Source organism: Diabrotica virgifera, chromosome 10 (assembly GCF_917563875.1).
Source record: "Diabrotica virgifera virgifera chromosome 10, PGI_DIABVI_V3a".
NCBI lineage: Eukaryota > Metazoa > Arthropoda > Insecta > Coleoptera > Chrysomelidae > Diabrotica > Diabrotica virgifera.
This window is the reverse complement of record NC_065452.1, coordinates 67135054-67151089: the sequence shown is the minus strand read 5'-3', so window position 1 is coordinate 67151089 and position 16036 is coordinate 67135054. Positions and strand designations below refer to the sequence as shown.

The following is a 16036-nucleotide window of genomic DNA, read 5'->3' as shown; positions in this document are numbered from 1 at the left end:
CTACTACATAATATTTGTTTCATATTATTGAATGCACTTCTAGCTTTTTCTATTCTAACTCTGATTTCTTTGGTATAATCGTTTGTTATATCTGCTCCAGGTTGTGTTTTGACTGCAGTAATAAGTACTATTCCGATATCTTTCTTTGATCATTATATAATCTATTTGATTTCTCATTATGTGATGTTCATTATCTCTTGGATTTCCACGTGTACAAACGTCTATTAGGTAATTCAAAGAACGTGTTCGTAACAATCGTCTCATTATCTTGGCAGAATTGTATCAACCTATCTCTTCTTTGATTTCTATTACCTAATCTAAAATTTCCCACTACATTACCTGTGCTACCCTTTCCAATTTTGGCGTTCAGGTCACCCATTATTATTGTGGCGGCACGTGCTCTTCGTCTTCTTTTTCGGCCATTGGGGCATAGACTTAAATTATGTTAATTTTTCTGTCTTTCGTTTTTAGTTGTAGTAGCATAACTCTTTCGGAAAAAGGTAGAAAATTCTGGACGTGTTGTGAGATTTTATTGTTCAGTATTATTGCCACTCCATGTCGATGTTGTGTGTCATTATTACCCGAATAGGTATGGTCTCTAACTTGACATTTTCCATTTGCTATCCATCGGGTTTCACTTATTCCTAAAATATTGATGTTAATTATTTTCATTTCTTGGATTACATTGTGTGTTTTTCCGGATTCGAACATGCTGGTCACATTCCACTTTCCAATTTTAAATTGACGGTCTGCTTTTTTCTTTTTCTGGCAGGGATTTCGCTGGTTGACGACCTGAAAAGCCCTGACTTGTTTCCTGCCGGATCTTGGTCTCCAATACCCATGATCAGTACACGTATGCTTACTCCGTCTTCTCATTTATTTTTAACAAAACGAACTAATTTTTTAAAACCGGACCTGCTTTTTTTTCAGTTTTAATAAATCAGTTGATTAGGTGATAGTAGTGTATCGTTTGACCAAAATATGAGACACAACGAACTTATCGTTCAAAAGTTATAAAGAATAGAAACTTCAGTCAAAATTCACAACTCGCCCTGTATATTACTAAACAATGGGAGCAGGCACTTTATCTCAAATACCTTTTTTATGGGTTTTGAAATATTTATTTTTATTTTCCAATTTGTCATATAATATATTTATGTCATAAATTTTTAATGAAAATAACGCATTCGTGCTTCTATATAGTAATACCAATATTTTATATTACAGCCTCGCAAATCTTTGGGCCCAGTAAGTCAAATAGCTCCCGAAACTACAACAGCAGCTATAGTAGCAGGCACATCAACTAACAAGGATCGCCAAACTCATCAACAAAACTTGGAGGAAGGTGACGACAAAAGAAAACCGATGAAACACAAATGGGTGCCCCTAGAAATAGACTTGAGCAAACCAAATAAAAACGAACGCAGGCGAAACGAACGAGCTGGTGACGAGAGATCGACGGTTAGTGAGGGCGATAAAGATTGGAGAGCTGAGAGAGAGCTCAACGGACACCCACAAAGTGGTCGACATTCCAGATCCAACCCTAGGAATCGCAGCGACAGGCAGCGAGGTGGTAGGAGAGGAGCAAATAATAGACAAAATAACAGAGGACAAAATAACTTGGACTATCTTGATTACCATTCTCACGAATTTCCAGGAAAGATTGGAGATTTAGCTGATGGACAAGCCTTCATGCCATATATGGGAACCTATTATTTCAATAGTAATAGCTATCTAAGTCTAGATGGGCCTACCATCAAGGAATATGTTCGAAACCAAATGTTAGTATATTTTTTTTATTTAGTGAATTATAAGGTGGAGTGGGGTAAGTTCGGACCGGTTTTCGTTAAGTTTGACTTTATAATTTTTTTGTAAATTATATTTCAAATATTTAACATTTTCTTGGTATCAACGTGAAGTAACATTAATACGCTATAATTCGCATTGCCAAAAACACCAATTTACATTGGAAATTAGAACTTTTGTAAAAAATTAAAAAAAAACAGTAACTATTCGAAGTTGCCCCATACAAACAGCTATTTAAAACTCAATGAAATTTATCTTCATATGTTATGGGACAAAATCGGAATTACTAATCCGTCATTTATGAAATTGTTTTTGTCAGATTAAAATAAGTTGCTTAGTTTAAAAGTTATACATTTAAATATAAGGAATGGTTTTTTACATGGCATTTATGTCCTGCCCGAATTTCTATCAATGGTCTTTTAATTGTTTCTGCTGATTACGCTCTTCGGTTCGTTTTTCTAACATAATATCTAACCATTTTGGATCTAAAAAAAGGTTATAAATAAATAATTTGAGCAAGAAACCATAAAAAGTACAAAAAAAACCTTTAAAATTGACGGGAAAAAGCACAAGTCCGGTCTTACCCCGCTACATGCTCCGACACGGTTCCCGGGAAGGGGGGTTATCGTGGGATGTCTTGTCACTGGGAATTTTCCGGCGTCAACTTGTTTTTTAATGATTCTTTAGTCAAAATTCACTGAGAGCGAAATCGCAGCACGTTCTTTTTTTAACTAAACGCGAAATGCATTTTTTTTGCACAAAGCTTTATATTCCGTAAGCATTTTACATCGTTTGAAATTCATATTGTATTACCAATATTTTTTTCTTTAAAAAAACTATCAGAAGTAGTTTTGGTGACATTAATACATTAGCCTGAATTTTTTCAGAATTTTCTGACTACTCTAAGAGCACTTTTTGAGGCTTTGAAAATGATTTTTTCACTTTTTTAACAGTTTTAAACTTAACGCTTTTGAGATAGTGCTCTTTTTCCGGGTGTGAGTATATAAATATACTTTATTCAATTTAATGATATTATTAGTATATATTATATAAAGACGAAATACAAGCTTAAATTATGCGCCAATTTAAAAAATTAACTAGGTATAAGAGAGGTATGTATTTTTGCATTACAGGTGTTACAGGTAGAAATTCAATAACCATGCCGTTGAATTCGACAAAAAATTAGTGCCGTAAAAAGGTATAACGGAACGCATATTTAAAATGGTATTATAATGTCATAATAATATTATTATTTAAACAAAAATTGTTTTCTTTTTCAGTAAAAAAATTTTGTAACACTTTGCCAATTTATTATACATCTAATATCTCTAATAATAATTGTTAATATTTTGCGGTCAACATATATCTGCATATTTATTTATATAATAAATAAATAATATAATATTATAATTATGTATGTTATCGAATTTCTACCTGTAATATCTATAGTGCAAAAATACGTATCTCATTAATATATACTCTCGGACAAAAATACTGCATATGCATGTGGAATGAAATTTTTTGTGCTGCTATCCTAAGCCCACCCGTATCATAGGAATAGAATTTATTTTCCGAATGCCATTTTTTAAAGTATCACATAAATACTATAATCGGAATTTACTACAAAAACTTATTTAAAACGACATTTGGAAATTCACAATGAAGAAACACCATACAAGTGTGAAATTTGTTTTAAACAGTTTTCTCAAGCTATTAATTTGAAAACACATATGATGAGTCACACTGGAGATAAACCGTACAAGTGTGAAACTTGTTTAAAGAAATTTGCTACAAAACCTCATTTAAAACGACATTTGGAAATTCACAATGAAGAAAAACCATACAAGTGTGAAATTTGTTTTAAACAGTTTTCTCAAGCTATTAATTTGAAAACGCATATGATGAGTCACACTGGAGATAAACCGTACAAGTGTGAAACTTGTTTAAAGGAATTTACTACAAAAACTTATTTAAAACGACATTTGAAAATTCACAATGAAGAAAAACCATACAAGTGTGAAATTTGTTTTAAACAGTTTTCTCAAGCAATTCATTTTAAAGAACATTTGATGGCTCACACTGGAGAAAAACCGTTCAAGTGTGAAATTTGTTTAAACCAATACACTGCAAAAACTAATTTAAAACGACATTATTTGAAAATTCACAGTAAATAAAAACCATATATATATGTGTATATATATATATATATATATGTATATATATATTTCGGTCAGGCCATGGACTTCGGGGGGTACGAGGTTTGCAGCGCAGTATATCGTGCCCCCAGTTGTACATGCTATGGCATGCTGGACGAGCCATACAGCCTGTAGTCACTACCCCGATGTATGAGCGGGAACACAATATGCATAAATACTCATACGCTCATGAATCGCACCTGGCGAGTCATGAGGGCCTTCACATTTCACTCTTCTTCAACTGGTCTTAAGTGAAATGTTCTTTGATCTATCCTATCAGCCTCCCTTGGCTAACTCTTGTTTTCTTCCGACCCCGAATGGCTATTAGGTTTCCGAGGGCAGACGGGTCACTATTTTATTCACACTATCTATTATTTCCTCTTAAACTCGCCAACACGCATGGCAAGCGCGGCGTTTTAAATTGCCATTTTCCCTCGAAAAATGAAATGTCAGATAATAAAGGAAGATTACCCCAGGTGAGTAGGGTTCAAAACCCAGAGTCTCACACTGATCTATCAGTCTGTCCCACGGATTCTGGGGGGGACAAAGTTCTGACACAACCTGAGAAAAACACAAAGCGATTTAAGATGAAAGTTGCAACGCTTAACGTTAGATCCCTGATGTCGGAAGACAGATTACTGGAATTAGAAAACGAACTACAGAACATTAAATGGGACGTAGTCGGACTCAGTGAGGTAAGAAGACGAGGAGAGTCTCTCGAAACACTAAACTCTGGTCACCTACTTTACTATATGGGAAGTGAACACATCTCTGTAGGAGGAGTAGGCATCATAATACACAAGAAACTCTCCAAAAATGTGGTGTTAGTAAAAGCAATATCTGAGAGAGTAATTTATATAAATATACAGTTAAATAAAAAATGTACTGTTAAGTTCATACAAGTCTATTCACCAACATCAACCCATCGTGACGAAGAGGTAGAACAATTTTACGAAGATATATTAGAAGCCATAAGAGAAAATAATGCCCACTACACTGTCATAGGTGGTGATTTCAACGCAAAAATGGGAACACAGTTAGATGCATCGGAAATATCTCTGGGAAATTTCGGAAGTCCGGGTAGAAATGAGAGAGGTGAAATGCTTTTGTCATTTCTACTAGAGAATAATCTTTATCAAATGAATAGCTTTTTCTACAAAAAGCTACACAGACGCTGGACATGGAGGAGCCCAGACGGCAATACCCGCAACGAAATAGATTATTTTATTACAGATAAAAAATTTATATTTAGAGATGTGACCGTTCTTAATAGATTCTCGACAAACACTGACCATAGGATGGTTAGAGCTACCATTGAGATACCAACTCATTTAGATAGAAGCCATATATTAAAAAAGAAATACTTTCACTGGACACGCCCACAAGACGAAACAGCATTTGGAGACTACATTAATAACACTCTTGATCACACCATAATATCAAACGATGTCGATGAGTTGAACAAACAAATAGTTGATACACTTAAACTGGCACAAGCACGTTTTTGCCCAAAGACCAAACGAGATGAAAAGATCACTTTAGAAACACAACACAAAATAACAGAAAGAAGACAGTTAAAAAGTGAAAGGGACATTGATCCACAAACCATTAGGGCACTCAATAAAGACATATCGAAAGCTGTGAGAAGAGATATTAGGAAATTTAAACATGAAAAAATAGTACAGACTATAGAGCAAAACCGGAGCATGAAGGTAATGAGACGAAAAATGACGACAAGTAGAAAAGAAATTTTCCAGCTTAGGGATAAAAATGGTGAGATAACAACAGACAGACAGAAAATACTAGGAATAGTCGAAGAGTTCTACACTATATTATACACAAACCAAGTTAACAATGTCATAAATCCAGAAAATAGACACACGGTACAAAACCAGGGATCTGAGGATATTCCAGAAATTAGTCAAGATGAGATACAATATGCACTCCAAAAAATGAAAAACAACAAGGCTCCGGGAGATGATGGAATAGTTACAGAAGCTATAAAACTTGGCGGAACTTCTCTTCTGAAAAAAATACAAGACCTCTTCAATCTCTGCTTGTATAGCCAAAAAATTCCTATAGCTTGGAATAACTCAATTACAATTCTTATGCATAAGAAGGGTGACAACATGAACCTAGAGAATTACAGGCCAATTTCTCTACTCAACCATTTATACAAACTGTACACCAGAATAATAACCAATCGATTGGAAGCAAAATTTGAGCTGTACCAACCAAAAGAACAGGCTGGTTTTCGCCCCAACTACGGTACAAATGACCACCTACAGTGCCTCAAAGTCTTGATTGAAAAATCAATTGAATATAATAGACCTCTAGTTCTAACGTTTATAGACTTCCATAAAGCGTTTGATACTATCGAATTACCCGCACTACTTAAGGCATTGGAAGAGTGTCGAATTGATCATAGGTACACCAATATTATAGAAAATATATACAGAAATGCTACAACAACTATAAATCTGCACGGTCCTACCAATAAGATATATATCAGGAGAGGTATTCGACAGGGAGATACTATGTCGCCTAAGTTGTTCATTACTGTACTTGAACATGCTTTGAAATCACTGGAATGGGAAAATAAAGGAATAAATATCGATGGTGAGATGCTCAGTCATCTACGATTCGCAGATGATATTGTTCTGATTTCTGATGACCTAAAAACTGCCAATGATATGTTGAATGAACTCCGCAATGCAGCACGTAAAGTAGGTCTAAATATTAATTACCAAAAGACCAAAATGATGACGAATTTAGTTCCGAGCCATCCTTTAAAGGTAGAAGACGTCGAAATTGAAGTTGCTGACAGCTACATATACCTTGGACATACGGTAAAAATTAGCAGAGACAATCAAACTGCTGAGCTGCTAAGAAGAATAACTCTGGGATGGGCAGCATATGGAAGACTACGTGATATTTTTAAAGGTGATATACCTATCAGCTTAAAAAGAAGAGCCTTTAATCAATGTGTCCTGCCTGTTCTTACATATGGCGCAGAGACACTTACCCTAACAAGGACATCTGCACGAAAACTACAAGTGACGCAACGTAGAATGGAAAGATCATTGTTGGGCATAACGTTAAGAGATAGGGTAAGAAACGAAGAAATTCGTAGAAGAAGTGGTGTAGAAGACATAATAAAACACATAGCCAAAATTAAATGGAAGTGGGCAGGACACGTCGCTAGAATGAAAGATGATAGGTGGACCAAAAAAATCTTGGAATGGAGACCGAGAGCGGATAGACGAAACCCGGGAAGACCACCCACAAGATGGACTGACGACATAAAGAGGATTTGTACCAACTGGATTGCAGCAGCGCAGGATAGATCTGAATGGAAGTTTTTCGAGGAGGCCTATGTTCAGCAGTGGACGACTATGGGCTGATGATGATGATGATGATGACTATAATCGGATTTAAATCTGATCTGGGCTATATACTGGCCAATATAATTTTTAAATTGAATCTCATCAAGATAAGTATTCACTATGCTAACGACAAGAAGAAGTGCATTAGCACCAATATGTCATATCCAATATGGCTTTCAAACGGCAAAACATGATCTTCTAAAATGTTTTCAATGTACATATCAGTTGACATTCGCCTAATGACCTTCACGTATTCGGTATGTCCTTTCAAAGCAATACCAGTCCGTAGCACTATGTCGCCACCACCAAAACTAACGTACTGTAAGAGGTTACAACTGACATACTGTTCGCCAACTCTTCTGTAGACGAAGTCTTGTAAATCTTGCTTCCATATGGTGAACGGTATGCCAGATGTAACCTCATACAGAGGGTTAATTTTGGTGGTGACGGCATAGTGCTATGTAGTGGTATTTCTTGGTAAGGAGATACTGAACTTGTTGAGGTGATTAGGTGAATGACAGCTGATATGTACATTAAAAACATTTTAGAAGATCATGTTTTGCCATTTACCAGCCATATTGGATAACAAATTCGTGTACCATGGCGCAGGTCTTAATGTCGGTAGAATAGTGAATACTTACCTTGAGATTCAATTTAAAAATTATATTGGCCACCATATAGCCCACATTAAATTTAAATCCGATTATACCATTTATATGAAACATTAAATCATCGGATTCTGAAAATAAATCCTATTTCTATGACACTGGGGGCAGCACAATTTTTTTTATTTCACACGTTAATTTCAAAATATGCAAAATTTTTGTCCGTGAGTGTATATTAGTTTATTTTTCAAATTGGCGCCTAATTTAAGCTTGTATTTTGTGTTTATATATATACTAATAATATCATTAAGTTGAATATAGTATATTTATATACTCACACCCGGAAAAAGAGCACTATCTCAAAAGCGTTTAAAAGTGTCAAAAAAGTGAAAAAATCATTTTCAAAGTCTCAAAAAATGGTCTTAGAGTAGTCAGAAAAATCTGAAAAAAATTCAGGCTAATGTATTAATGTTCCCAAAACTACTTCTGATAGTTTTTGAAAGAAAAAAAAATATTGGAAATACAATATGAATTTTAAACGATGTAAAATAGTAGAGCTTTGTGCAGAAAAAATGCATTTCACGCTTAGTTAAAAAAAGAACGTGCTGCGATTTCGCTCTCAGTGAATTTTGACTAAAGAATCATTAAGAAATAAGTTGACGCCGGAAAATTCCCAGTGACAGGACCTCCCACGATAACCCCCCTTCCCGGGAACCGTGCCGAACTTGCCCGTGCACTAATATTTGCAGGGCAAGACCAGAGTAGTGCTTTTTCCAGTAAATTTCAAATAATCGAAAGGAATTATTTCTTTAACGTAAACTTTAAGCAATGTTTTTAATACTTATCAAAAATAAAGACACCAAATTTGCTGTTAAATACCGGCACTGTCATCAACAGCTCTAGGTTAGATAGTTTACTACTCATGTACTCACATTTTATAAATGGCAAAATAGTGGTAGAATTACTTCTGAGTGAGAGACATCTATGTCAATCAGTTCATACTAATCTAGTAGAGATTTTTACTTCTTAACTTGTATAATTAAATGTATCTTATGATAGATTTAGAGATAATACGAACTTGCCCCGTTTACGATCTTACCCCACTCCACCTTATATTTAAAAAACGTTAACATCGAAGTAAAAGACTATTGTTTGGTATAATTGGTATAATTTTATTTAGGAATTGATATTTAAAAATCCAAAGAGATTACATAAATGTTCAGAACGAACGTTTTCGGGATCATCAGTCCATCTTCAGTGAACTTTATACTTCCTAAATAGCCCCAGAACCAAACAGTGGGTGGATTTAACTTAATAGTTACATTATAGTAAAATTGTAGAAGTTTAACGACTTATAGCCGATGAAAACGGAAAACTTTCGGGGAATATGAAGTCCCTACCCGAAAAATGAGGTCACATGTACGTATTGGTCTGCGTTAGCCTGCCAACCTTAAGGTTAGGTTAGGGTTAGGTTATGTGACCTCAGTTTTCGAGTAGGGACCTCATGTTCCCGGAAAGTTATCCGCTTTCATCGGCTATAAGTCACAATTTTATAATGTAACTATTAAGTTAAATCCAACCACTGTTTAGTTCTGAGGCTATTTAGCAAGTACAAAGTTCACTGAAGATGGACTGATGGGTCTGAAAAGGTTCGTTCTGAACATTAATGTAATCCCTTTAGATTTTTAAATTTTAATTCCTAATTAAAATTAAAGATTACAACAGGAGTCGATATTATAGTATGTTTGTATGTATGAAGTTTGCGACACGAGCCGTAGGCGAGTGTCGTAATTCATCAGAGTGAGTAATAGCCATTACATGCGAGTAGAATACTATACTTTTTCTACGACCTTTTTTTATTTGGATTAGTAGACAAATATAATTTTCAACTACTAACATTATTTAAAATCGAAAGATTTTATTTTTCATAGGAAAACATTTTATATAACTATGGCCACACTGTTAGAATTACCCTTCTTGAGTTTATGAAACAGTAGTTGTCATTAGTGTCATGGTATATGGCGGTGGCTTTTAAAAATATGACATATTTTAAGGCAATTACATGAAAAAGAACGTTTGCTCCCAATAAAAATCTATTGTACAATCAACAGTAAGTGAAATAGAATTCATTGATATAAATTTCACATCCGTAAACCCTTTTACGGAATTAGTACCCAAATGTTTATGTTTACCTTTTCATAACGTCAATCTTAAAATGTCAAATGTTGAAATTTAAACGTAAAAAATATACTAACCCATTGTTACAGTTAAAAATCCTTTAAACATTTTTGGAAGTTAATTGTTGATATAAATTACACTGATTATTTTATTAAATAAACAAGTTTAAGTAATTTTATTTTCTAATAATAAGTAGGTATATTAAAAGTGCCATGCACCACTTGAATCTAACTTCAACCCGTGAGTAATGAACTATTACTCGCGGATAAAGTAATGGGTGTTATTATCTATTCAAAAATAGTGAATAATGAGCATATTATTAAACGGTCGTAGAAAAAGGTTTTTTAACTATATAGTATATAGCCAACTCCCGGGAACCATCCCGTTTTAAGTGATATATATTTCTTTTTAGCGAATATTATTTCAGCGAGGATAATTTAAATAGAGATTTCTTTTTGAGAAGAAAAATGGATTCTGAAGGTTACCTTCCTGTCACTCTGATTGCTTCTTTTCACCGAGTTCAAGCTTTAACAAACAATGTATCACTGATTGTTGACGCTATTAGTTCATCCGACAAACTTGAGTTGACTGCAGGTTTTAAGGTAAGATAAAGAAATTAACAAAAAGAGATTGAGTTAAATCATTATATAAATTCATCTAAGTATTATGTTTATTTAGGATTAAGCAACAATTATTGGTGAAATAAAAATTATATTTTTAATTAACTAATGATTAAAGTTTCAATTTGCACTCTGGAAACCGTTCTCAAAAAAGATTTCTTTAAAAAATTCTGAGATGGTATATGAGTAATATGAGTCACTAATTTCTGAGTCAACTGGTGTGCATGGCAGTCTCCCTATACCGTGTCAAGGCTGTATCCTCTCTGGGACACAATCTAGGTAACATCTCTCCCTGCACCATGCATTCTCTGAGTACTATTATTTATTAAGCGTAACAGGCCTTGTAGGCCTAGGGCTAAAATGTTTACATTTCTGATTACATAAATAATAAATAACTTAATATAACTTACATAACTTATAAATTTTATTTAATTACACTTAAGTCTTTTTGTACACTCCTTCACCACCTCCCTCCATTCCCTTCTGTCCAATGCTAGTTCTTTCCATCTCTGAATGTTACTTTTCTTCAGGTCTTCGTACACACTGTCCTTCCATCTTTTCCTTGGCCTGACTTTCCTTCTCTTTTGTATTGGTCTTCGTGAGAGTACAATTTTTGGCATTCTTTTACTTCCCATTCTCTGGATGTGCCCCAAATATCGTATTCGCTGTGCTTTGATCGTTGTCGTGATCGTTGGCTCTTTATATAGTTCTTGCTCTTTGCATTTTTCTCTCCCATCTTTCTAAAAGGTCTGTTTCTGACTTTTTGAGCACCCACGTTTCGCATGCGTATGTTTCATGACCATTTTCATCTATTTTGGCTCCCAGGTAAATAATTTCTTTGGCTCTTTTGAACGAGTATTTTTTTCTCCATCTATTTGTACTAAGATGTTATTTTCTTTTTCGTTTTGGATCTCTCCCATTATCAAATACTTTGTCTTTTCTTCATTTATTTTAAGTCCCAATTTTTTGGCTTCTGTTATTGTTTTTTATTAACTTTTGTAGTTCTTTCTTGCTTGTTGCTAATAGTGTCAGATCATCTGCAAATGCTATGCATTGGTGGCCGTTTTTAAATATCGTTTCTTGCATGTTTATTCTGCTTTTCCTGATTATTCTTTCCTTGGTTTACCCTTTACCTTTCCATGCTAGTTCATTTGTTGTGCTTTCCATCGTCATCTTTACCATCCTGACAATTTTACTTGGTATCCCCAATTCTTTCATCAGTTCGTACATCTGCTGTCGGTTTACTATGTCGTAGGCCTGCTTAAAGTCTATGAACAAAGCATATAGTACTATTTTATGTTCGTAACAGGTAGTCTGTATTTCTTTTAAGGCAAATATTTGGTCCGTCGTTGATCTGTTGTTTCTAAAGCCTGCCTGGTATTCTTCCAATATGTTGCCCGAATATTGATTTAGCCTTGTTCTTATACTTTGTGCAAAGATTTTGTAAACTATTTCTAGTAGTGCGATGCCTCTATAGTTTTCGCATAGCATTCGATCACCTTTTTTATGTATAGAGCATATCCTTGCTATGGTCCACTCTTATGGCATTTTTTCTACTTCCCATATTCTTTATATCGCGTCATATATCTCTTTCTGTAGTCTTTTCCCTCCTGATTTTATTATTTCGGCCGATATTTCTGTTATTCCTAGGCTTTTGTTATTTTTCAGGCTCTTTATTTCGTTCTCTATTTCTTGCTCTGTGGGTATTTCTATTGCTATCTGATCATCTTGATGATGATGATGGTGATGTTTGGCATGGAAACTAGTCCATTTGCCACAGATTTTTGCATATTAATATAATCCTATTATAAGTTATTAATTATGGTATATTTACGAACTGAAACTTGACTGTTACAAATCTAAATTATATATCCGGAAGCGTATAGATGATTGCATACGAGTTCAAATATTGATTTCTGATTGAGTGACAGGAGATGGGTTATGTTTGCTGGAAGTTGCACCTTACTTTTTACAAGGTTTTCAGAAAATATATCTGAAAGCGTTTTATTCTTAAAACATCCAAAAAGGATGTGATTAATATCACACTGGGAAATATTATCGCATGAGCACTTTCCTGATTCGATAATGTTGAATCTAGCCAGGTGAGCTGGAACAGCACCGTGACTAGTTTTTAGTCTAACGATAGTTGCAGCTGATCGTTTAGTTATGTTATATTGAAATATATGTGGTAATTCTGTTAAGGATGGTAACACAGGATGAATCTTATAATAATGATTATTTGAAGTATTCGCCAATACTTTCCATCTGTCTTTCCAGTTATAGTTTATTTTTTCATTATGAAATTTGGTTAGATCTGTGACAGTGAAAATATATTCTTGTATACCAGAATGCGTGGAATTCTTAGCAAGCTCGTCTACTATTTCATTACCTTTTATGATCTGATCATCTTCAATTTCATGGTTTGTTTCCTTTTGTATTTCGCTCTTATTTTGGAGTTCTGTGAAATAGTTTTGCCAGTTTCCCATTATTTTTTCCGGTTCATTTAGCAGCATCCATCTCTCATATATGGTTTGTTTTTCTGATCTAAAACAGGAACTATAAAAATAGTATAATGTCAAATGTTTAAACAAATTTAGTGTCATGGCCAACTAGGTAGAATATTGTATATTTTTATTAATATTTTACGCACCAGCAAGCTTAACTACGTAGGTATTTTGATATGTCAACCAATATCGATAAATAAAGGATCAGTCTAGATCAGCGTCTCCCAACCGGTGGGTCGCGACCCACTAGTGGGTCGCGGGCTGATTTCAGGTGGGTCGCGGCGTGGCTCTTACAGTAGCTGAATAACGCACATATATATCGTTATGGATGAGGGATGGGTCGCGAATAGGAAAAAAGATCAGAAGGTGGGTCGCCATACATAAAAGGTTGGGAACCACTGGTCTAGATTAATATGAATTTTTTTTCGAAAAGTTATTTTTGATTGAATATTTTCACGGCCACCTAATAAAATTTCACGTAATTTTTGTTGCACTTAATGTTTGGCTTAAAGAATCACGAATAACTCGCAAATTAAAGCACTTAGGTATAGGGAATGCTTAAGAAATAAAAAAGTACCATAAAATATCATTTCATTACAATACTAAAATACAGGGAGTTCCATTTAAGAAAACTCAGAAAATACTCATTCCTAGTTTCGTCCAACCGTGTATACTAAAATTAAACATTTCGCTATATTAATAATATTTAACAATATTAGACTATATTAAAATTTGTTTGAACATAAATAGAAATTTTAATGTTAAATCACTACAATTCTATAAGGTGTGAATGTTGGTACGAAATTAAGAAAAAGACGTAATTATCTTTTAAACTACCTCGTATAATATTACAAAACCCTATATTTTATGAAAGAAGACATCGAGGACAATCCAAAAATGTAAAAATATACAGAGTGTTCCATTAAAAAAAAAACAAGTTTGTGTCACCCTGTCAATACGTGGCCCTGTATATTTGAAAATATTTTTAAGTTATGGTCCTATCTGTGCCCCACCTTTTATCTAAATAATTTTTTTTTCGTATCTCTTACAAGAAACGATTAATTGGACTTTGTCACACTAATGCCCCACCCTGTATGTACCGGGTGCCCCAATAAGAATGGCTCTCGGCCATATCTCAGGAACCGTTTAGGAACTTTGAGAAAAAAATATTTGTAACAAAAGTTGCCTCGGGAAAAGCCTGGAAATTATTTTCATAATTGTAGGTCCACCGCTAGAGGGCGTAATTGAATATCAAAAATTAAAAAATCAAAATTTTACAAAATTTACCTAATGAAAGGGCACTGGAAATACAATCATCGTATTCTTCATAAAATTCTGCGCATATTTGATTTCACAAGTTTAAGTCTACCTTTGCAAATAAGAGGTGAGGGTGAGTGGGAACCTTCTTATGAAAAAATGGCTGTAAGTCGGGTTCTGCTAAATCGAATTTTGCATACTTGGTCTTATTGAAAACACCTCTTTTTCATCAATGTAAGTGTCTTATTTTCGAAATAGCCTAATAAGTAATATGCAAGCTAGGAAGCGTTATTTAATTATTTTCAAAAATTTCGTTTTCTTTGGAAAATATTAAATACAAGTATGCATTTTTAATCCTGTATTACAAAATTAGTCCAAATTAGCAACATAATACCGAAAACCGCATGTCGATACCTTTTTTCTATCTTGAGATATCTTAAGAAATGTGTAAATTGTAAACATAACTGTTACTGTCACCGGTAAACGAGGTTAAGGAAAAGTAGTGTGCTATGGAAAAAACAAATAAACTTTTTCCAGATGTAAACGTATATAATTAATTAAAACAACAATAAGACAAACAACACTATAAAATATAACAAAAATATAAAAACAACTACTTACTTATTCTTAGCGTCTGTCTAAATGTTCAAATTGTTGCCCATCATTTTCGATGCGAGCATTTACTCTTTCAAGAGTAGATTGAATAACAACAGATTTAACTGTTTTAGACTTTTATTTATGGGGACGGATTAAAGACCTTGTTTTTTCCGCTAGTCCCACTACTTGAGAAAACATGATCTAGAATCTAGAGAATACGAAATGCCATTTAAAGCATTGCGAAAGCAGAAATTGAGACTGCTGTTCAATCTACTCTTGAAAGAGTAAATACTTACATCGAAAATGATGGGCAACAATTTGAACATTTAGGTCGTCACTAAATAAGTAGTTGCTTTTATTTCTTTGTTATATTTTACAGTGTTGTTTGTCTTATTGTTGTTTTAATTAATTATATACGATTACATCTGAAAAATGTTCCTTTGTTTTTTCCATAGCACACTACTTTTCCTTAACTTCGTTTACCGGTGACATTAACAGTTGTTTAAAATTTACACGTTTCTTAAGATATCTCGAGATAGAAAAAAGGTATCGACATGCGGTTTTCGGTATTATGTTGCTAATTTGTTCTAATTTTGTAATATAGGATTAAAAATGCATACTTGTATTTAATAATTCTCCAAAGAAAACTAGATTTCCGAAAATTATTACATAACGCCTACTAGTTGGCATATTACTTATTAGGCTATTTCGAAAATAAGACCCTTACATTGACAAAAAAAGAGCTGTTTTCAACAAGACCAATAAAAATTCGATTTAGCAATACCGGACTTACAGCCATTTTTTCATAAGAAGGTTCCCACTCACCCCCACCTCTTATTTGCAAAGTTAGACTTAAACTTGTGAAATCAAATATGCGCAAAATTTTTT

At 33.9% G+C, this 16036-nt stretch overlaps 1 protein-coding gene across 2 annotated transcripts in view; it reads left to right on the top strand.

The window, feature by feature from the left end:
• LOC114340580 (la-related protein 1B) overlaps positions 1-16036 on the top strand; it is a 241811-nt gene that overhangs the window by 146884 nt on the left and 78891 nt on the right. For both annotated transcript variants that reach the window (XM_028291346.2, XM_028291345.2), the window contains 2 exons: positions 1228-1781; positions 10583-10772. In XM_028291346.2, coding sequence (XP_028147147.2) covers positions 1228-1781; positions 10583-10772 — 744 coding nt within the window. The remainder of the gene's footprint in view (positions 1-1227; positions 1782-10582; positions 10773-16036) is intronic.